The following is a 22,773-nucleotide window of genomic DNA, read 5'->3' as shown; positions in this document are numbered from 1 at the left end:
ATATTGTATTTGAGCATCTGTTGAAAAGGGGCTTGTTAAACTTAGCTCCTCTCTTAAGATAGTAAGCGATCCAGCAGCTGCATCCCATGCTCTCACTAACCAGGCTAACAGAGACTCTCCAGGCTGCTGCTGGGAAGTAGTTAGAAATTCACGCAATTCCTTTAGGGCATACGTCCAAGATCACTCCACTGTGTTCCCATCTACTTGCCTCTCCCCCTTCAATTGCACAAGATGTCTGACCTGAGGAGTAGCTGGTTCTTCTTCTAATCCAAAATCAACCTCCAAGCCAGAAGTGCTCCAAATATTACCATCCCACTCCTCTGGGTCCCAGGAGGGCCTAGTTATTATTGCTCTCACCTGGGCAACTGTAGCTGGGGTTTTACCATAATTCACTTGGCATTTGTTACCCACTCACAAACCTCATTGCTCTACCCTGTGGGTTAATTTTTGGCTCTTTTCAGTTTGGGTTGTAATCAACTCCTGTGCTACCGCCTTCGCATCACACAAATCTCCATCCTCCTTCTCCAGATCCTCCCTTTCATTCTCCAAACTTTGCAGCTGTTGCTGTACCCTCCTCACTTCAGTATCAAGTGTGCAAAGTGCCGTCAGAAAAATCCACACAACTTGCCCTGCTAACGCTCAGACGGGCTCAGGGATGGTAGTAGGGAGCACTCCTGTCAGGGCCTCCTTAACCACCTGTGGCATTACCTGCTGCCCACTGGCCAATTCCTGCCAGTCTTCTGGGTAGCCTAAGGTCACCACCATCTCTGCTACCGGCCCCCAATGCTCAGTAAGGGGTCATCCTGGTAGCCTAATCCGGGCCACTTCCTCATCACACCTGGAATCCCCCTCACAGGTTTTCCCTTTTTTCTCCCTTTTCCCCTTCAGCACTGTGTGTTCTCACGATCCTGTCCATAGTACCAATTGGAAGGATGGTTTAGGGACTTGATCACAAGGTCAAGGTGGCCCATGAGAGAGATGGCAGGGCAGCCCCGAGCGCAGCTCTGCAGTGAGGAACGTCAGTGAGGGGCACAACAGGAGGTTTTTATGAACTATACACACGTGCAGTACACATATTGATCGAGCTCATCGCTAATCTCGATTCAAAGCCCAGGTGTAGCGCCACCCTGGCACGGGCCCAGCTGAGTGACCATGGCTATGGGTCAACATGCCCTGTTGATGCTCCTTTTCTCATGGAGCTAGCTTCCATCGCCCATCTCCTCGACATTCTTCCGCACTTTCCCACACAACTATATAATGAAACAGTTGGAAAGCCAATGAAGGATGTAAACACTGCTGTAGGAACCCAGCTGCAGCATTATGGAAATAGATCCAATTTTCTGCCCACTCTAAAGAAAGCTGAAGGTGTACCTTGAGGTTATGCCTCAAGGCCACAAGGGGCCCCAAGCATGCTAAGCACTATGCAGTCCTCAGGAGGCACAAGCATTTGTGATGCAAATAAGTTAACTTTCTTGCCTTTCTGGTTTTTGGGGTGGGAGGAGCTGCTTTTTGTCTGGATCAATTTCGTGTTCCACTATAGGGCTGTGCACTGTTAATGCCAGCACAGCTCAAGAAAGCAAAGCAGGAGTGGGAGCAAGTAGCCAGAAAACATGGGGACAGGATGAGGTGGTGAGCGCTTAACCTGGTTTGGGTACTGATTAATGCAATTGAACATGTAACCTCAGCATGAGCCTAGAAGTGTGTGGAGCATTCAGCTGGGAAGAAGGGAGATCTCAGGTACTCATATGGGGAGAAGACTCTTCCACATTAGGTTAAATCTTATTTTGTTATGCATTTCCCAGGACAGAGATGCCAGTGAAATTAAAAGGAACTGTTGAAACATATTAGCCATTTTATGCAGACAAAAAATCTGTCAGAGAAGGGTCTCACAAAGACCAAATATAACATGAACACTCAAACCTGCATAGAAGACCCCAGCTGGTGCTGGACAGGCCACACAGGTAATAAGTAACTAGTCCTGGGATAAGTGAGAGCTGAAGGAGAGGGGGCAAGTACAAAGTATCCTTTTTTGCATCAGAAAAAGGCCAGCCATTTTCATATTAATCCAAGTATGCTAGCTAGACTCATGGTTTTTTGGAAAAAAAAAAAAAAAAAAACCTTTTTTCTCCCTTAATACACAGCTAATGAACTCCTGCACCATAGGATTTTGCAGCACCTTTGCTAAAATCCAGCTTGCAAAAGCCAACCTGTTCCCCAACCCACCTCTCAGATTCTGCTGGTAAACAGGACTGAAAACTACCAGGGTGGTTTGGGTATTTTGGTGGTTGGTAGTTTGGTGTTTCCCAGATGCTGGGCCACAGCAAGCAGGATGCCAAGCCGGGGAGGCAGGAGAGCAGCTCCGAGGGAAACACCCTGGGGCGACACGCCTCGGCAGGCAGCCACCTCCACAGCGGCACGCCCGGGTTTCTGCCAACGCTAGGAGCAGGTCTGAACCCTGAGAGTAACCCTACCGGCTACCTCACACGCGTGATCTGATCACGACATTAGCCTCAGGGGCGGCCCCCGCGCGCTCGCCCTGTGCCACTTCCCGGCCCCAACTACCTCCTTTCCCGGCCGTTAACGGCCCGTGCGCGCTCCCGCGCGGCACCGCCCCCAGCCTCGCGCCAGGCGCGGCGCATGCGCGCGGCGGAGGGCGGGCGCAGGGAAAGGCGGCCGTCAGCCCACCGCCGGGGGGCGAGCTGCGGCGGGCGTTGGCTGCGCCGTCACTTCGGGGAGCGCGTCGGTTGGCAGCGGAGGCGCGCAGGCGGCGGCGGAGGTTGAAGGAGACTCGGGGACGGGGATTGGCGCCAGGCACTGTCGCCCCTTCTCCGCTCCATGCGCAAGATGTTGCTGGCCGCGCTCTCCCGGGTGCTGCAGGGTCCGGCCGCTACCGCCGCAGCCGCTGCGGGGAGGACGGTGAGCGGGGCGCGGCCGGCAGCGGGCTAGGCCGCCGCCTGCCCGTTCCTCCCCCCCCCCCCCTTTCCGTGCGTGGCGCGAGCCGACGTGGCTGGAACGCGGGGTCCAACGGCCGTAACGGACGGCGCGGGGCGGTTGGGGCTGCCCCGGGGTGGGGGGGGGAAGGGAGGCTTCCAGTGGCGCGCTCGTCCCGCTGGAACAAGGACACGGCGTTAGATTGCGCCGAGCTAGGCCTGACGGTGCCTTATCGCTGCTGGAAGAGCGTACGCAAACACGATAGCTGTAGTATTTTTGTCCTTTGGGAGCGCCCCAAATACCAAGGGTAGCGGCCAGGTTACTTGGTTGCAGCAGCAAATTAATTTTATTTTTTCAAGCTTTAAATAGTACTCAAAAATAAAACTGAGTGGCAAGTATTCCTGTATGTTTTTTTTAACCTTTTACAGGTACTGCTAAAATACCAGAAAAGATTGGTAAGACTACACGCATTTAAAATCCATGTGGGATATTTTTCCCCACTTCTTGAAATGTGCTAGTTGTAGTCAGTATGTTATTACACAAGGGAAGAGTATTCCTTGCTCCAAGCAGCTGCAGTGCTGAGTATGAACTAGATGCCACTTGAAAGCTGGTGGCCAGGGCTGCCCTGTTCCTCTTCTAACTGTGCAGAGTAGTCTTTTTGAGAGGTATCTCTGTGATATAAAAATACATATTTTTTTCTATATTTGTCAGTGTAGATCAGGCCCTGAGCAGTTGTAAACATATTCTTTTTTTTTCCATTATAAATTTAAACATCTGTCCTTCCTTTTTGAATTGCTATTGTCTTTGTTTCCTATAACAACACTTTTTTTTTTGATCTCTTCCTGTGTTTTCATTCAAATTATTATTTTTGGCATTAGTGTTTCATTTATTGTGCTCTCCTTTATATGGAACATCTTCAAAATTTACATTTCCACTTATTCCAGTGTAATAATTGTCATCTTACACACACACACGTGCACGCACTGTAAGATGTGTGTGTGATCTTAAATTTTGGATTGTAAAGTGCATTGTAAGTTTGACAGGATAAGAATTTTTATACACAATATTTGCTACTGTCAATTTGACTGTAAATTAAGTGTGTAAATTAAGCATATGATGTATGTTGGTTTTCAGATGTTTTGAGGGATCTTGTGACATATTTTGTGTTCCTGTTTGCTCTATAGCCTGGATCAAAATTTTTTGCCATTGGAAAAATGCCAGGCTAACTGACCAGTCAGTGCTTCACAAGATTAGGGGTTGGTGCAGGAGTAGGAGGAACTCTATGTGCTGCTTGGCTTCTGTCTTCCTTCCATGCTGCGTTGCAGTCACTTATGTTACTCTCTTCTCTCGTGCACGCTTACACCTGACTAAATGAAATACTAAATTACAGACTTTTAACATGTTAGTTAAGTGGTTTTTTTTTCCCTCCAATGATGGACCTTAAAAGTTTTGGGAATCTGTTCTATATCACATGAACTGTAAGGGACTAGATGGTCAATCTGAGCTGATATGATAGTACTGTCTCTGAAATGACTGGTCTTGTTCTCATGCTGTCTTCCATCAATGGCAGTTGAGTGGCTATGAGAAACTAACTCAGCTGAAAAAAAGTTGTTAGTGAGATCAAGAAGTTTAAGTTCTTTCTGTTAGCAATAAAGGGTAAATTTTTATAATTGGTGGTTAGCTGCCAGAGGAAAATCTGTTATTGTACCTGGATTTTGAGATAGCTCACTTACGTGGCATTCACTTCCTGTCCTGGTTTAATCAGCAGGTGGGTGAATAAATTCATGAAAGTTGCATTAGAGTGCAGATTCACCAGAAGATCTTCCTATGTGTGTTGGGACAGTATGGAATGCATATCTAAAAGTAGGTCCTAACTTACAAGTAAAATATATATTAAAAATTGCAAATATGAGTGCCTAAAATTTGTTCCTGACAGCAAGAGCTTAACCTGCTGCTGACATACTGCATTTTCTGAGAAGTCTAAACTATATCTAATTTGATAGCTTAATACAGATTTTTGTATCCTAAACACTTTCATGTTTGGGAGTAGTTGTCTTGAATTGTTAATGCATTTATAACAAAGGTATAAATTATCAAATAAAAAGTAGCCTTATCCATAAGGCAATATTTTATACCTATTTTTGAGCATATCGCAGTGGGTAAAGGTGGATTTCCCTGACTCAGAGGTTACCTTTAAGGATAATACCTCTTACAGTGTTTTAGTTTGCTAAGAATTTGCTGATTTCTCCTCTCCTGCTCCAGCTAATTGTTTTATAATAGGTACTTACTCTTCTCTCTTTTTTTTTTCTTTTTTTTTTCTTCCCCTCCCCTTTTCCAAATGCTGCTCTCCTAGGGAGCTGTTAGTGAGGTAAGGCCTAAATAAGTTTTGTTAAGATTTGCTTTTGACATTTATACTGACCATGCATTAGAACTTTAGTACAGACTCCCTAGTGCTGCTTTTATGTAGTAATTCCAAACTCTTGGAATTACACTAGGAACTTCTCTTCGCTGATAATACTGTTACAGCTTGTTAAACACCTATATAAGCTTAGTTTAATTTAAAAACTCTAGATATTTAATCTGCACGGGATTAAGTATGAGGGAGTGAAAAATTAGGATTACTAAATCAATTAGGTAAAAGAGTAGGCAACCAAGATAAATCATGAAATTTCTCCTGTCTTTTTTCCAAAATTTATACCTATCAATCTGGCCTTTTTGGAGACATTTTCAAAATTTCAGAGGAATGAACCTTCAGCTAAATATATAAGAATTCTATGGCTGAACGAGCTACAGAAATTAATGTATAGCTTAATAAGCAATAAAATTTTGCAGCTAAAGAGGAAGTATGTTCCCTGTGCTATGGCCACAGTGCAGTCATGGACAGATGATGATCATATCTGATGATGCATTGAAATTTACTAAAGTTATCTAAGGTTACCAGTTGTAGGTTAGTTAATAATCTGTGCATGTCACTTAATACAAAACAGTAATACAGCTTTAAACGTCCTTCTTGTCTCTTCCCTACCATCCTGTCTGCATTTTATGTGTTTTAGGTATGCCACTTCTTGTATTTCTGTATTATTTTTCAGCAGTGGCCATGCTTTTTCCTACTTTAATTATGGAGAAACAGAATATCGTTTTAGAATCATAGGATCAGTAAGGTTGGAAGGGACCTGTGGAGATCATCTAGTTCAACCTACCTGCTCAGCAGGGTCACCTAAAGCGTGTTAGACAGGGTTGCGTCCAGACGAACCTTGAATATCTCCAGAGAAGGAGACTGCACAACCTCTCTGGGCAACCTGTGCCAGTGCTCCGTCACTCTCACAGTGAAGAAATAACTCCTCACGTTCAGGTGGAACTTCCTGTAGTTCGATTTCTGCCCATTGCCTCTTGTCCTGTCACGTGCAACAACTGAAAAGAGTTTGTCCCTGTCCCCTTGACACCCTCCCTCGGGTACTTGTACACATTGATAAGATCCCCCCTCAGTCTTCTCTTCCCCAGGCTGAAGAGGCCCAGCTCTCGCAGCTGTTCCTCATAGGGCAGATGCTCCAGCCCTCGGATCATCTTTGTAGCCCTCTGCTGGACTCTCTCCAATAGCTCCATGTCTCTCTTGGACTGGGGAGCCCAGCACTAGAGGCTGTACTCGAGATGAGGCCTCAGCAGGGCTGAGTAGAGGGGCAGGATCACCTCCCTCGACCTGCTGGCAACACTCTTCCTAATGCAGCCCAGGAGACCATTGGCCTTCTTGGCCACAAGGGCACATTGCTGGCTCATGGTCAACTTGTCTTCCACCAGCGCTCCCAGGTCCTTCTTGGCAGAGCTGCTCTCCAGCAGGTCAGCCCCCAGCTTGTACTGGTGCCTGGGGTTATTTTTCCCTAGTTGCAGGACCCTGCACTTGTCCTTGTTGAACCTCACGAGGTTCCTCTCTGCCCAAGTCTCCAGCCTCAGGTGTGTCAGCGACTCCTCGCAGCTTGGTGTCCTCAGCAAACTTGCTGAGGAGGCGCTCTGTCCCCTCATCCAGGTCATTGATGGAAAAGTTGAACAGGATGGGAGCCAGTACTGAGCCCCGGGGGCACCACTAGCCACAGGCCTCCAACTAGACTCCACGCCACTGGTGACAACCCTCTGAGCTCTGCCTTTCAGCCAGTTCTCAATCCGCCCCACTGTGCACTCGCCTAACGCACACTTCCTGAGCTTCTCTAGGAGGATGTTATGGGAGAGAGTGTCAGAAGCCTTGCTGAAGTCAAGGTACACAACGTCCACTGCTCTGCCCTCATCTACCCAGCCAGTCAGTCCATCACAGAAGGCTATCAGATTGGTTAAGCAAGATTTCGCCTTGGTGACTACTCCTGATCACCTTCTTTTCCTCCATATGTCTGGAGATGACATCCAGGATGAGCTGTTCCATCCCCTTTGCAGGGACAGAGGTGAGGCTGACTGGCCTGTAGTTGCCTGAGTCCTCCTTCTTGCCCTTCTTGAAGGCTGGAGTGACACTGGCTTTCTTCCAGGCCTCAGGCACCTCTCCAGCTCTCCAGGATCTTTCAAAGATGATGGAGAGCAGCCTGGCAACAACATCCGCCAGCTCCCTCGGTACCTGTGGGTGCATCCCATCCGGGCCCATGGATTTGTGGATGTCTGGCCTGCCCAGAAGATCTCTAATCCTTTCCTCCTCCACCAAAGGAGAGTCTTCCTTTCTCTGGACTTTCTCCCTCATGTCCAGGCTGCAGGATTCCTGGGGGCTGCCCTTAGCAGTGAAGACTGAAGCAAAGAAGGCACTCAGTAATTCTGCCTTCTCTGTATCCCTTGTCACCAGGGCCCCTGCCCCATTCAGTAGTGGGCCCACATTTTCCCTAGTCCTCCTCTTGCTGCTGATGTATTTGAAGAAGCCCTTCCTGGTGTCCTTAACATCCCTTGCTGGACTCAGTTCCAACTGGGCCTTAGCCTTCCTCACTGAATCTCTGCATACTCTCACTGCACTCCTATAATTCTCCCAAGTAGCCTGTCGCCTCTTCCACATTCTGCGTATTTTCTTCTTCTGTCTGATTTTGGCCAAGAGCTCCTTGCTCACCCATGCAGGTCTCCTGCCCCTTTTGCTGCTCTTCTTACTCATAGGGATGCACTGCTCTTGAGCTTGGAGGAAATGATGTTTGAGTATTAGGCAGCTCTCCTGGACCCCCTGCTTCCCTCTAGGGCCTTGACCCATGAGACTCCACCAATTAGGTCTCTGAAGAGCCCAAAGTCCGCTCTGCTGAAGTCCAGGGTTGCAATCCTGCTTGTTGCCTTACTTCTTCCCTGCTGAATCCTGAACTCCACCATCTCGTGGAGCCAAGGCTGCCCCCAACCTTCACATCTCTAACCAGTCCCTCTCTGTTGGTAAGGACAAGGTCCAGCAGGACACCCTTCCTCGTAGACTCCTCCACCATTGTGACAAGAAGGTATCATCAGTGCACTGCAGGAGCCTCCTGGACTGCTTGTGCCTTGCTGTGTAGTTCCTCCAGCAGATGTCAGGGTGGTTGAAGTCCCCCATGAGAATCAGGGCCTGTGATCTTGAGGCTACTTTCAGCTGCCTATAGAAGGCCTCATCAACTTTCTCTTCCTGGTCAGGTGGCCTGTAGCAGACACCCCCAGCAGTGTGCCCTGTGTTAGCCTGCCTTATGGGATCTTCACCCATAAGCTCTCGACTGCCTCCTCCTCCTCCCTGCCTAGTCACAGCTTGATGTATTCCAGTTGCCCTCTCACATAAAGAGCAACTCCACCACCTCGCCTTCCTGGCCTCTCTTTCCCAAAAAGCACATATCCATCCATGGCAGCATTCCAGTCATGTGAGCTATCCCACCATGTCTCTGTGACTGCAGTGAGATCGTGTCCCTGCGATCGCACACAGATCTCCAGCTCCTCCTGTTTGTTCCCCATGCTGCGTGCATTGGTGCACAGGCATTTCACAGAGGTGGTCATGCCTGCAGGTTTCCCAGGAAGGGTGTATGGGGGTCCCCCATAGCCATGTCCCAAACGCACATCCCCAGCTGCGTGCGCCTTTTGGAGGACCCCCAACCCAAGTTGTGTTTTGTTGTCTATCCTGTCTCTAAGACACCCTCCCTCCTCCTTCCTACCTACTGCGTTCCTCCAATTTCCTTTTCCTTTAATAGGAAAGAGTGAGATTAATTCGTCTCTCAGAGATTTGCTGTTTTTTTCTTCCCCTTAAGAAGTCTTTTGTTCTAGTAATGTGAAATGCTAATCATCACAGAAAGCCATCAAAATTTCTTTGATTTAGCTAAGTTGCTATTCATATAGTGAATCTTGCCTGTGGGGGGGGGGGATACTTATTTTTATGAATTTTTTTGATGCTTTTTACAGTCTTTGGAAGCTTACTGGTTTTATTTGGATAATCAGAAGTATCACAAAATTAAAATTCTGTTCTCTTTTTCTTTCTTAATTCTAAATACTGGTTTTGAAGGAATTCTGGCACTTAAATGTGTGTACAAAACTCTCTACTACTTTAGTACTTTGGGGATATGTTACTGGTTAGTTTGATTCACAAATTATTTCAATTTGGGAGCGTTGTTAGAAATGATTGAGAAGCTGCCTGATAATTGTCTTTAAATGTTGCTTGTGTTGGTTTCTTTTTTCTTTTTTAAGGCATCCCGAGTGATGGTAGCGTCACGTAACTACACAGATTTTGCAAATGAAGCTACATTTGAAATTAAGGTAAAGAAGCTGAATACTTACGTGGACATTCTATATAAGCATTGTTGTAGATCTTGACATGATAGTGCTCACCTCTTGGCTTTTCTGTTATAAAAATACTGTTTGAATATCCAGAACCAAACCTCTCGGTATCTGGCATGGTTTCTAAATGGAGTTGGAAGTATGTAGTAACATTACTTGTTTATCTAGAATGTAAAATTCTGATTCTTTGCAGCTGTGATATTGTAATATAACTGGTACAGTGGAGTTGTGTGGGCAGTGAAGAATCTTTTCTGTTGTGTGGGAAGGATATTAATGTTTCCTTAATGTGTTTAAATCAGATAGCTGACATTTGCTCTCTATTCTTTTTCCCTGCTCTTTGTTTAAGGAGTCATCGGTTCTGTATTCTAGGCATGCAGGTGTTTGAGATCCGTCTGGATTTAGGAGGAAAAAAATGGCACCCTTTTTAAAGTTTGAGTTAGTGCAGCTCAAAAAATATGCTTGATGTTTTGTCAGCTTTCCACAGTAGTTTTGGTCTTAGGAAAAAGTGAGGCTTACGTCTGAAGTAGCTTTTGTGCTGGCATTTCATTCAGGAAAATCTGAATGAAATACTTTGTTTTTTCCTTCCATCTGCTACCTGTTTATCCCTGCCTGAAAAGCATTAAAATTGTTTCGTGTGCAGTAGGGATGAAGAAGAGTTGTATGAAAAATATTTTCTGGGTAGAATAAAGGATTAAAATTTGGTTACGTGAATGCTGAAGTAGAGCTGTCTTACAGTAGTGTGCGTGTGTTGTGTTATATCAAATTCATCCAAGTGTCAGTGGATTTGCCTTTGATAGACTGTTGTTTTAATATAAACTGTGGCCTGTAAGTAAGTATATTGGTATGTTTGTTTGTTCTGCACAGAGAAATTTGTTTGATCTGTTTCACCAAACTTGCATGTTTGCAGGTTTTTTTTCTTTTCTTTTCTTTTTTTTTTTTTTTTTTTGGCCTTTCCTCAGGGGTAGCTAAAATCAGCCCTCCGTGCAAACTCAGTATAGTACATGGTGTGGGGAGGAAGTTGTCTTGCGCACACTGATTTGATTGGTGGGGTGGCTAGGGCAGGAATGGCTTATGGCTACTTATTACTGAATGTACTTCAGTATTTCGAGCCATCCTGGTACCTTCCTCTTAGGTACCAGTGTGATCTGAGGGACTGGGAGATCCCTCAGGGTTAATAGTAGTGCAGGGTGGGGGAAGCAAGACTGTGTGGATTGTCCAGAGAGTTGACTGGAAAGTGGTGCTTAAAGGGGATCTGTGAACTTGGGAAGATGCACTTCCTAGCCTCATCAGGCCACCATTGAATTGTCTGTATACACAGATGTCCTCCTTGATCTGCTCCCTCAGAGGCAGCTGTAGATGAGCTAGTGTGATATCATGTGGTTTATTCCACAAGGTGCAACCTTGTGGCTTCTCAGCTTGCTTTTCACAGATACTGTTGCAGGTGCCGTAGGCAAAGGCATGACTTTAGGACCCTGGACTGGGCACTTCTACAAGAGAAGAAGGGAGGTGAGGAAGCACAGTGCACCTATTATTATATGTGTGCAACATTCAAGGACCAAGTTGAAGTCAGAGTTTTGAAGGGAACTTCCACTTATTTGAGGTGTTTACCTTTTACACCAATATTATGCAGTATAAAATGTTTCAGATGGGTTTAGGAAGAGAAGAATATCATCACTTTTTTTTTTTTTTTAATAAAAAGGCTCACATGGAAATATTTAACAGAACATTCTTATTAAAGGATATTTAGGAGAGATTTAATAGATTACTACCTCTTCTCTTTTTATGGCTTGAGGATGCTAACAGGTGGGTATGTGTGCATATACATATCTCTCTATATATATATTTTATAGAACTGAAACTATTTTGTCATTTGATACTGAAGTGGTTCCAGTAAAAGATACTGGTTTTTGTATATTACATACGAGCATCTAGTTCATGACTACTATATTTAAAAGAAATTAGGAGGTGTAAAAGCTCTGCCTAAGAGGAAACTGGAAGGAAAATGAAAATAAAAATTGTATTCTGTATATTTCTTCTCTACCCCGCCAAAGGAGAAACGGAGAAAAGGAAAAGGTTCTGGAAGAGACGTTCCCAAAACTGTACTCTTTGTTCTGTGGTAGATGAGGTAAGGTCCAATCTTAGGACCAGATCTTAAAAACTGTTTCGCAAAAGAAGCTCCTTTCAAATAGAGACAGAGTCTGTAAGGGTCACTTCATAGATTTTTTTTTTTCCTCTCTTTTTTTTTAATGTCATTGTCTCTCATCTGTTATAATATGTAAATTGCTGGTTATGGTATTGTTTTACTCATCACTTCACTAAGCCTCTGCAGCTTTTACTAAGTATTTGGCAGACAACAGCCGTGGAAATAGCCTTTTTCAGTATTTTGTAACCATTATAGTTAATCTATTTCTAGTAGGATCTACAAGGCTTCATTTCAAGAATGTAAATCTGTCTGTATTAAAACAGGTTTTGTCTTTTTTTTTCTTTTTCTATAGTGACCCCTGGATTTGGAAGTATTGCACAAACCTTAGTGTATTATTTTGACCTATGAATTGAGGTTTTGTTGACTTTCTTTTTTAAGAGGTATCACAAGCTGAATTTAAAACAACACATTGTGAAAACAAAATGTTAATAACATTCATAAATTCAAGAAATAACTACTTGATCAACTTTGCAGAAGTGTGACCTTCATCGCCTGGAAGAAGGTCCTAGCACCACAGCAGTGCTGACTCGAGAGGAGGGGCTCCATTACTACAAGACAATGCAGACCATACGGCGCATGGAATTGAAGTCTGACCAGCTGTATAAGCAGAAGATTATTCGTGGCTTCTGTCACTTATATGATGGTCAGGTGAGTAGTTTTTTTTTTTTTTTTTTTTTTTTTTTTTTTTTTTTTTTTTTAATGCAACACAGCATACTAAATTCTGCTTATTTCCCACATCATCCTCATCGAGCTTCACTGATGTTTTTTGTTCCAGTGCCTCACAGAGGGCAATACTGGCTATAAAAGCAAGAGCTAGTAGAACTTTGAGCTTCAGTGAAACTTTGCTGTCTGTCCATTCCCCTTTTTTGAATTGCAGTTACTTAGATGTATTGTTTGGGAGGTGCTTGTGGGAAAAGTCTGTAGATATTTTCAGCCTTCTACTTCTGTCTGCTTTTGTTTGTCACAGTCAGCATAGAACAGGATTTGGAGGCTAAGATTCTTTAGCTCTAGCCTCAAAGAGAGGTCTACCTCTCCATGGGATTTAAGACAGTCTGTTATATCTGTGCTTTTCCTTTTTTCTGCTCATATTTTAAGTATGTATGGAGGTCCATAGGTAGCCCTTTTCACACTGGTGGCTGTTAGTTGGGTGTTTTTTCTTCATTGCTAAGCTTATTTTTCCTTTATAACAGGAGGCTTGCTGCGTAGGCCTTGAAGTTGCCATAAAGCCCACAGATCATGTGATAACAGCATACAGAGCTCATGGCTTTACTTATGCACGAGGAGTTCCTGTTCGAACAATTCTTGCTGAACTTACAGGTTTGTGTTTAGTAAAATGAGGATATAGATGCTGCTGTTCTTGTGTCAGAATCTGTTACACAAAATCAAAATGATGTTGATAAGTGTTCTGGGGCTTCAGAATTAATTTAGTTACTTAGCAAAATAAATCAATGTGTGACTTGTTGATGCAACCACTTTTTTATTATAAAACAAATCACAAGCAATATTTATTTAATCACAAGCATATTTAATATGAGAAGTGCCAGTCCTTAAGGTTCAACTTTATAAAACTGTTCTGGATACTGCAGGCTGCATGTATTGTGCTGTAGCAGCTTGTTTAAATGGAACTTGCAGTAGTAGCAATTACATTGCTAGTGGTAGAGATTTACTCTTGACAGAGGAGAGCATTACCCTCCATGGGACAGACTTGAATTTTCTTAGTAATGTTGCTAAACTTTGGTCTTGGAAGAGTGGTAAACTCTGTCTGTAATTGTAAGCTGAATGTTGTTTGGGGTAATTTGATTGTAACAAGAATATTAAATGGTAATTTGGGCAGATCTAAGACTTTGTGGAAAGGAGAGATGGCTATTCATAGTAAGTTCATAGGCAAGAGAAGAGTGGATCAGCCTGCTGAACTCTTACAAATCTGTGTGCTAATGCTACAAATGAAAAAATGAACAGCAAATCTGAAGGCCTTTGTATGCTCTCAGTATTACGATATAATAAAAACACGATATGAGAATTTGAGTGCTTGAAACATTAATATATGAAAGGACATTTTGGAGGTAGAGAAGTATGCTTTTGTATGCTGAGTATATGTTTATTAATAATATATGTTTGTAACATTGCACCAAAGCCCAGGATCTTGTGGATGATTGACTTGCCAAGTATCACTAGATACCAATAGGAAGAAAGTAAGGAAGGAATTTGTCATGACGGAGGTTTACTATTTTCTCTGAAACCAGAAATATCAGCGATAGTGGTTTTTTGTCAAGTTATTTTTTCCTTTCACAGCACAATCTTCTATACCATTATTCTTTTTTTAATTCTTTTCTACTTTATTTATTTTTTATTGGGAAAGAACAACAGCAGTACAGAGAGTGTTGTTTCAAGAAATGACACTTGGGCAGGTTTCTTGAGAGGAGCATTGCTAGGGCTGATTCTTACCAACAAAGATTCTGACTGAAAATGCCAAACTGAAAAAGAGCTTGAGTTAGTTACCACAGAATGATAGCATTCAAGAATCTTTCAGGGAGCAGAAAGAGTCAAGCAAACTAAGATTGGTACAGGATATGAGCTAAGGAAAAGGACTGTTTGAGAGAATTAACAGTTCCCTAAAAATGATTTTGTGCACACTAGGGCAAATTATTCCAGGAAAGATAGAAAGTAGAGCGAAAAAATGACTCTAAGTCAGGAGTTCTTCAGTGATCTAAAATACATCAAAGGATTGTACAAAAATTGAAATGAGGAGAAATTACTGAAGTTCAGGTGTAAAAGAACAATAGTTTTCTAATTAAAATTAGAAAATTCACTTTTTTTTTTTTTTTTTTTTTTTGCTTTGGCCCTAGCTGGCAGAATCTGTAAAAGAACAGAAGAAAACCTTTCAAAAGCATTTGAAAGGTGATATGAGGACTAATTAAAATGACCTACTATTAGGTAAGGAAGAGAAGTACAAATTTCAAGATAGCATCCAACACTCAGGGTTTTTTTTTTTTGTTGTTATTGCGTTTTTCATCTTTTGATGGTATCCGCTGTGATCTTGTATAAGAAATTAGTGAGTCATGATATAAATGAAATCATTTGAAATGTAGCTAGAAAGCTGTGTTCACAGTAATTATCAAAGTTTCTTTGTCAAACTGAAAGAATGTATTCAGCAAGTTGTTGAAGTAGTTTATCCTCTGTGGTACCAGTTAAATTTCCATTTAGAATTAGGGGAATGGTGTGGAGGATTGTGCTTGTTGAACAGCTGGAAGATAGCAGGGTGGGTGGAGCTATGTATTTTTAGGAAGGTCGGATTAGAATTCAAATCCTGAAAAACGAGAGATGACCTAAAAAATGAGGTATAGCTTAATAAGGACCAATTGTAAAAAATACTGACTAGGTGAAGTGAACTACCAGTGGGCTGGGTATCAGTTCAGCAGAAAAGGCGCTAATGGCTTTAGGATTTGAAATGATGTAATGCTGTCAAAATGCAATAGATCTATTTTATTTAATGGAAATAATCCTAAGGATATGTAGGACCTGAGCTGAAGAACTGTGTTCTTACGTTTTTTGATAACTGGATAGACAGCTAGCAAATACAAATTGGCCCTGCACTGGAAGTGGAGGTGTTCTAGAAGTGTTTACTAGCTTCGGGGAGGGGATCAAAGAATACCTTGCCCCTGAGGGCAAGAGGAGATGCAGAATGCTGGTAAATAAAAGGCTGTTCTTTGAAAATATAGTTGTAAAATACATGCTTTTAAAGAGCAATGCGTAGTGACTTGAGGCCTGTATCTGAAAGAAGTTGGTTGAATTTAGAAAGCAATTTGAGCCTCTGCCTTGAGGTACTGGGGGCACCTGTGAGATGCCTCTCTGAGTGCCCTTTCGTAGGCACTGAGTCATATGCACTCCCACACAACTGGGAAATATAACATGTATTTAAAAATGCTTTTATATATCATTTAATGGGCTTTGTTCTAGTGCTTTGTGCACCACCATTTATCTTCAAACTGCAGTTTGAGTAGTGCTGGAGTAGGTGACCTCCTGATGTATGTTTGTTGGTATAATGTCCATCTGTAATTTTTTCTTCTAGTGATTGTCTGTACTTCAGGTACATGTAATCTTCACTACCATAAAAGAACTGTACAGTCCTTTTCACTTTTAGCTTTGGCAATAAAGGTATGAACACAGGTGCCATCATCTACAGTCTGTGTAGAAGGGAATCTTCCCTGTGACAATGTTGGCTATTTAAATATATATATATATACACATATATATATATAAATAAAATATATGTATTTATATATTAATATATGTAATTAATTGAATTAGATATTTATATAGTAATTTTCCTTCTGTATTTAGTAACTCAAAAAAGAGGCAGAAACTTGGACCAGCTGAAGTCAGATTTCACTCATTTCGCTAGCTGACAAGTAATTGCTTGTTCATGTTTCAGGTCGAAGAGGAGGGTGTGTAAAGGGAAAAGGAGGATCAATGCACATGTATACCAAGAACTTCTATGGTGGTAATGGCATTGTTGGTGCTCAGGTATATACCTGACTTCTGCTTTAAATCACAAGTTTAATTTCTCCAGTGGCCTATGCCAGTGTTTTCTTTCAATTTTCATGCTGTGAGCTCCTGTACAGCTACCATTGCTCTGTGGCAATTAATCTATGTTATGTCTCTGTTCTGGTTTGCTTACAGCTTTGGGAGCTGTAACACAAAGATGAATCAAATACAGAATATATTAATGTTTAGATTTTTGGCTGTTATGCGGATTGGAACAAATGGAAATGGGTTGGTGACAACTCTTCATTTGTGGAGCTCCTCCCTGATACTTTAAAGGCCTCTTTATAGCTCACAGGCTGTCTCCAACTCCTCCAGACATTGTTCTAAAATTTTGCTTTATTCTGTATTTTGTAATAGGTTCCTCTTGGAGCTGGGATTGCACTAGCCTGTAAATACTTTGGTAAAAATGAAATCTGTTTGACTTTATATGGAGATGGTGCAGCCAATCAGGTAAGCTAGCTTTGCCTAATGAAGCTTTGTAAGGAGGAGTGTGACTATGGATAAGGGGTGTTCCTTCTGCGAGCTCTGCCTCTTTACAGGGTAATGGCAGAGCAGCCTTCACCCTGTCTCTGTTTTAGTATCTGCAGTCCGTGCAACATCTGCTGTGAACTTGCACTAAGGTTTTTGTTGGGCTTTCTGTTCCAGAGAGGCTTTACTAAAGGAGCCCACAGATGATTGAAAGCAGTGCTGGAGAGTGAAAACAATGGACACCCTCTGTCCTGCAGTTCATTTGCAGTTTTTCTTAGGGTTTTTGTTGTGAAGTGCTCTTCACCGAGATGAACTGCATGTAGGTGGCAGAGCAGCTGGCAAATTTTGGTCATACTAGGCATTTGAGTAGGTGCCAGTGTCTTTGAGGACTGTATGGTCCTCAGAGGAGTGATTCAGGTGAACAGTTGAGAAGTTAATTGCTGGTTGTTCTTTACATATCAGGAATGAAGTATGTGCTTGGATTTCGCTACCCCCCCATCCTGTTTGGGGCCTGTTTGGGATTATGGGCTTCATGTCAATGGCTATCCTTCCCCACTCCTATTTCGAATTCTGCCCATGTTGCTAGAGCGAAGGGAAAGCCTTTTAGTTCCTTCCCATCGAGAGCGGCCTAGATGCAAAGGGAGTGGGGCTAATTGTTAATTATTTGAACACAGCGGAAGTCAAGGGAGAGAGGGTTTCTAGTTACTATTATTATCCCCTTTCTAGTAGTGAGTGGCTCACCTGAGTATGTCACTGCTTGAAGTCTGTCTGCTGTGAGCAGAGCGCTGAAGGATAGAAGAGAAGCTGACCGTGCTACTGCATGGAGAGAAACATTCAACTTAATTTGTGAAGGCAAAGAGGAGGACAGAGCATCTCGCACAACCACTTACTTTTGACATTTGAATGGTTATCTTCACGTTATGGGTAGAAAAATTAAGCCAGATGAGAAATTGGTGGTTTAGAGAACACTGTTCCTTACTGCTGCGTAATTTCCCATTTCCTAAACACGGATCTCAATTCTTGGTTTTCCGTATGTTTCATTCTCAGCAGCAAGACTAGTGCATTACAGTTGAGCTGTTTTTTTTTCTATGACTTCTTAAAATATTTCAGTCAAAATCTTAAGGTTTGGTATTGCCCTAAGAGATTCTGAATGAAGTTAAAAATTAAATCCTGAAAAATCTTACAAGTATATATAAATACAAGTATATTGAAATAGCCTTTATCTTGGATAGTGATACTTTTCTCTCTCATTCCTTCTCAGCTGAAGGAAATGGCTTGTTTCAGATTGCCTTTAGTATTACAAGTTTACCAGCTAGACCTTTGCAACTGAAAGATTTTCGGTAGAGCATAACGCTTAAAGTTTGAGTGCACGCTCTCTTAAATTTTTCTTTACGTATCTTTCTTTTCTTTCAGGGCCAGATATTTGAAACCTACAATATGGCAGCCTTGTGGAAGTTGCCTTGTGTTTTTATCTGTGAGAATAATCGGTATGGAATGGGAACTTCAGTTGAAAGAGCTGCAGCCAGTACTGACTACTACAAACGGGGAGACTTCATCCCAGGCCTCAGGGTGAGTACAGTCCCAGCTGCTTCTGAGAGCGAGAGATCAGTGGTGTGGGGGAGGGAGCAGGGGGGTGGGGTGGGAGGGGAAAAGGGATTTCATGTGTATGAAAAACATGTCTGTAGATACTCATAAGAACAATAGTTCTAATATATTTATATATGTATGTATGTATAGATATGATTATTACAGACACTATACATATATATCAAAAAGATATAAAACATATGTAACAGAATTTGAAATTTAATTCCTACTGCACTCGTGAAAAATAGTAACATTCAAAGTTTTGGGGATTTTGGTAGCTTTTTGCTTCAACTTTTCTTTCTTTATCTCCTGTTTCTTTCTCTTTATCAGGTGGATGGTATGGATGTTCTCAGTGTTCGGGAAGCAGCAAAGTTTGCAACTGAGTACTGTAGAGCTGGAAAAGTAAGTTGGTAATCATCATCATTCCTTTACTGCAGGTGAAATTTTTTGCAACACTGTTGCTATACACGAAACTTCTATCTAACCCATTTTCTGCAGTTGCTGCTGAAACTGTATTTGACTTTATTTCTTCCCCTTCCCTGCCCAGTATTGAACCTGCAAGTACTTGATTGATTCTCTAATTTTGTTAGAATTTGTTAATATCACCTACATGTTAGTGAAACCTTTTTTGTTTTGTTTTGTTTTTTTAAACCAAAGCCCTGATACCCTGTTGTCTTCCTGCTTTCTTTTCCAGTTAAATTCCATTGTGAAAGGTTTTGACTGTTATGCGATGTGTTCTCTTTGAAGAGATTAATTTAGGGGGTGCAACAAGAAAAGTAATCATCTTATTTTTATGGCAAAAATAAAAGTGAAGTGAAAAGACTTTTTGAGACTGGATACATGAACACAAGATGCATACATTTCTACATACCTACATAGCAGTGCATAAAAAACCTAGATAAGATATTAAGACTTTCAGCATTTTTTTGTCACTCAAGTTTGAGGCATTGCTTCTGAAGATGATGTTTAGTATTTGGTGAAATACTGTTCGTGCTGTGCATTCCCAGTACAAAAAGAACAAAATTGATACAGAAGAATAAGGTTCTGTGAGTTACTGTATTTATTTCAGTGAAAGAACAGGCTGTATGAGTAATGGTGGAATGATACTGGAGAAGAAGAAATTGTTTAATACAGCACAGTAAGAACAAAAGAATAATGATGTGAAGCACATAACATACTTTCATTTGAAAGGTTTTTTTGTTTTTTGTGGGGGGGAGGTTTGGAGTTTTTTGTTTAAGAAAAGAATACTGAATTAATATCATTCATCAGTGTGATTCACTATTAGCAAATACTTTTTGCTGTAACAACAGATTGGTCACTCAAGGTGGTAATACTCTCTGTATCTTTTTAAGGGTCCTATTCTGATGGAGCTGCAGACATACCGCTATCATGGCCACAGTATGAGTGACCCTGGAATCAGGTACTGTTTCATACTTCCACAGCATTCACTGAAACCAAGCATGGATGATCGGAATTCTGAAAAAATGAGTCATGGATATGATGCCTAAATCTACTCTGAAGTGCATGAAGGCTGTGATGAAGTCTCTGTGATCAACCTGATCATTCATCTTACTGCTCTGTAGATAATCAGTGACAATGGAACATAATTATTATTTTGCCTACAAACTATGAAAAATAATTTTAAAACAAGCAGTAAGTTAAATTTCTGTACTTTTGATTAAGGATTCTACATTCAGTGTGACTTCTTCATGTCAGAAAATAATATACTGGTGCTGTGTTCTTCTAAGCTAGCTTTGACTGGAAAACAACATGCTTTCCCAGGACTTCTAGAAAATAAAAAACCTGTAAGCTGATAGTGTAGGAACTGTTTGGAATGTCCAGTCAAATGGAACACTTTTTAAAATACAAGTAGGTAGTTGCTGACAGGACTTGGGCCATCTGACAAATCTGAATTTATCTACATGAAATAATAGAAGTGTATCCCAAAGTTTCACTGGAAGCTTGTAGACTGAAAATTTTGATCGAGTTGCTTAAACACATCCATTCTTAAGCCTTCAGACTGTGGATATATTGTGACTGTTTGTTTAACAGTACAGAGCAAGTCATCTAGCCCCTTACTGCTTTTTCCCTTAAGGAAGATGGGAAGCAGGAAATACAGCTTCCCATGGTAACTGTTTCAAGCCAAGGCTGCAGTTTCTTCCTTGCCTTTCCCACTGGAGCCTAAATACACACACTTTGGCTCCATGCCAAGATCTCAGAAATGTTCTAGATGTAGCTGCACCTTTGTTCTTTGAGTGATTAATACTGCTGTATTTTCATTGCATTCATTAAAAAAAAAGGGGGGCAACCAAACCATTTGTCAAAAATGATGTAAGTAAGTAAGTCAGTTGAACTGTGTCTAAGACCTCACCTCTGCTGAAGGATACCACTGAGTGACATTCGTGTCTCTGCTTGGTTTTCTCATAGCTATCGTACTAGAGAAGAAATTCAAGAAGTAAGAAGTAAAAGTGATCCCATTACTTTGCTGAAGGACAGAATGATCAACAATAACCTTGCTAGCATTGAAGAATTAAAGGTATAGCTTTAAGTCATTATGTTTAAGCCAGCTCATGTGCCCTCAAATATTAATGTGCTCTGAAAAGGGCATCATACTGCAGTATGGATCACCTGTTCTTTGAAGTTTTCTTTTTGTTGTTATTGCTTAAATCAGTGAAAGTAAAATGTTGGTGCAGATGAGGTAATGAAGATGCACTGTTCTTGAAAGGCTTTTTGCCTTTGGTGCTGAATGTAACTCTGTATGTGTGTCTTAGTGTTTTGAATACATCTCCTGTCACGCTAACATCTAGAAATCAAAATTCCCCAGGTTTTCTAGACTACCTAGCACTAAGGAAAGCCTGAAAGGCAGGGAAGTCACCCTGCTGGCTGCTTTCCCCTCAGTAGTGACAAATCCTAGCGAAGGGTTCAGGAACCCTCTCAGCAAGTGTTGTAAGTAAGTATTTTGATTCCCTCCTGTTAAAGAGAGGGTAGGGAGAAGAAAAAGGGAAGTAGAACAAATTAAGTAGCTAGCTAGCTATTTACTTAATGCTGTACTGTTTTACAGCCATACATCTCTAGCTATATATGAGTTTGAGATTATAAATATTTTTCTATTGAAAAATACCATTACATTAGCAAGAGAATTTCTAGCAGGTAAACTATTAAACTTTTACTTATTTTTGTTTGCATTTTTTTTTCATGCAGAATGTTGATTTTACTTCCTCTAGAAAAAGCAGTAATTATGTGCAAGTGATGTTGAGGGCTAATAGCATGTGTGCATGCACGTGCACGTGCATGTGTGTGTGTACATTACATATGTTACTAACTATGAGAGTTAATAGAGGGTTAAGTAAGTAAAGTATAAATAAAATTTGATATACTAACCTGTGGCAATAAGTAAGTTTGAGTTATTTAAATGAAAAGCCTATCTTGAAGGAAGGTAACACAAATATAACAGGCAGAGGTTGTATTATAGCTCTACATGTCTTGTAAAGGCTTATATGCATGAAAAAGTGATGTTTTCCTTGCAGTCAACATCCTCTTAAGCATCCTTAGTATGTTTTGCAGAATTGGAGTCAAAAATGCAAAAGCTCAGTGCAGTCATGTTCTTCTGGCAATAAGAAACTAAACTATTATCAAAAAGGGAAAATGCTGCAGTTGAGTAAGAAAGGTGGTGTTATTTGTTTTACACATTTCTGTTCACGTTCTCAGATGCTGTAACCCCTAATCGTGACCGCTGCTTCAGCATTAGGTTTAAACTCAAAAATGACGACACTGTTCTGAGCAGTCTTCTAATAAGCTTCCATTTTTGCTTTAGGAAATTGATGTGGCAGTAAGGAAGGAGATCGAGGAAGCTGCTCAGTTTGCTACCACTGATCCAGAGCCACCGCTGGAAGAACTAGGTCACCACATCTACTTCAATGAGCCACCCTTTGAAGTGCGTGGCCCAAATCAATGGATAAAGTACAAGTCTGTCAGCTAAAAGCCTTTTTTATGGGAGGTAACTTATTCATGAGAATAAGTTGTAAATGCATTTACAAGAACTATAATGACTTGGAAACAAACCTTAAGCTTATTTAAAAGCTCTTTCAACAGAGGAAAGTTAAAAATGGTGTAGGGGAAATCCATCTTATTATAGACTGTTTTAAAGATGCTGAATGTTGCTTCAGAAGGAGCTGAATTAGGAGAGAGCAGTGGTTTATTTAAATTGCTTATATATTTACTTCAGTGACCTTTCTTTGGACTGTTCTGTCATGTACAGTACAAAAATATTAAACTTCAACAACACTTACCTGGTCATCAGTTTGTTTGTTTCT

At 41.5% G+C, this 22,773-nt stretch overlaps 1 protein-coding gene across 2 annotated transcripts; it reads left to right on the top strand.

Moving 5' to 3' along the window:
• Positions 1–2,678: 2,678 nt before the first annotated feature.
• PDHA1 (pyruvate dehydrogenase E1 subunit alpha 1) lies at positions 2,679–22,748 on the top strand. Of its 2 annotated transcripts, XM_062600813.1 has the most exons (12): positions 2,679–2,916; positions 5,285–5,299; positions 9,568–9,636; positions 12,335–12,508; positions 13,051–13,177; positions 16,293–16,384; positions 16,763–16,855; positions 18,287–18,442; positions 18,791–18,862; positions 19,813–19,880; positions 20,888–20,996; positions 22,275–22,748. In XM_062600813.1, exons 1-12 carry the CDS (start codon positions 2,836–2,838, stop codon positions 22,437–22,439), a joined length of 1,221 nt encoding a protein of 406 aa, XP_062456797.1. In that variant the 5' UTR covers positions 2,679–2,835; the 3' UTR covers positions 22,440–22,748. The 2 variants fall into 2 exon arrangements, with proteins under 2 accessions (XP_062456797.1, XP_062456808.1); XM_062600824.1 differs by lacking the exon at positions 5,285–5,299 and having other exon boundaries at positions 2,680–2,916.
• The last annotated feature ends 25 nt before the right edge of the window (positions 22,749–22,773 follow it).

The sequence above is a fragment of the Rhea pennata genome, chromosome 1 (genome assembly GCF_028389875.1).
Source record: "Rhea pennata isolate bPtePen1 chromosome 1, bPtePen1.pri, whole genome shotgun sequence".
Classification (NCBI taxonomy): Eukaryota; Metazoa; Chordata; class Aves; order Rheiformes; family Rheidae; genus Rhea; species Rhea pennata.
This window is presented reverse-complemented; position numbering and strand designations above follow the sequence as displayed.

What these genes read in the sequence shown, in the direction of transcription:
- PDHA1 (XM_062600813.1), top strand. Translation starts at nt 2,836, where the DNA reads ATGCGCAAGATGTTGCTGGCCGCGCTCTCCCGGGTGCTGCAGGGTCCG. An exon ending in AGTACTGTAGAGCTGGAAAA is followed by an intron (nt 18,863 to 19,812) that starts GTAAGTTGGTAA and finishes TATCTTTTTAAG; the next exon opens with GGTCCTATTCTGATGGAGCT. An exon ending in CTAGCATTGAAGAATTAAAG is followed by an intron (nt 20,997 to 22,274) that starts GTATAGCTTTAA and finishes TTTTTGCTTTAG; the next exon opens with GAAATTGATGTGGCAGTAAG.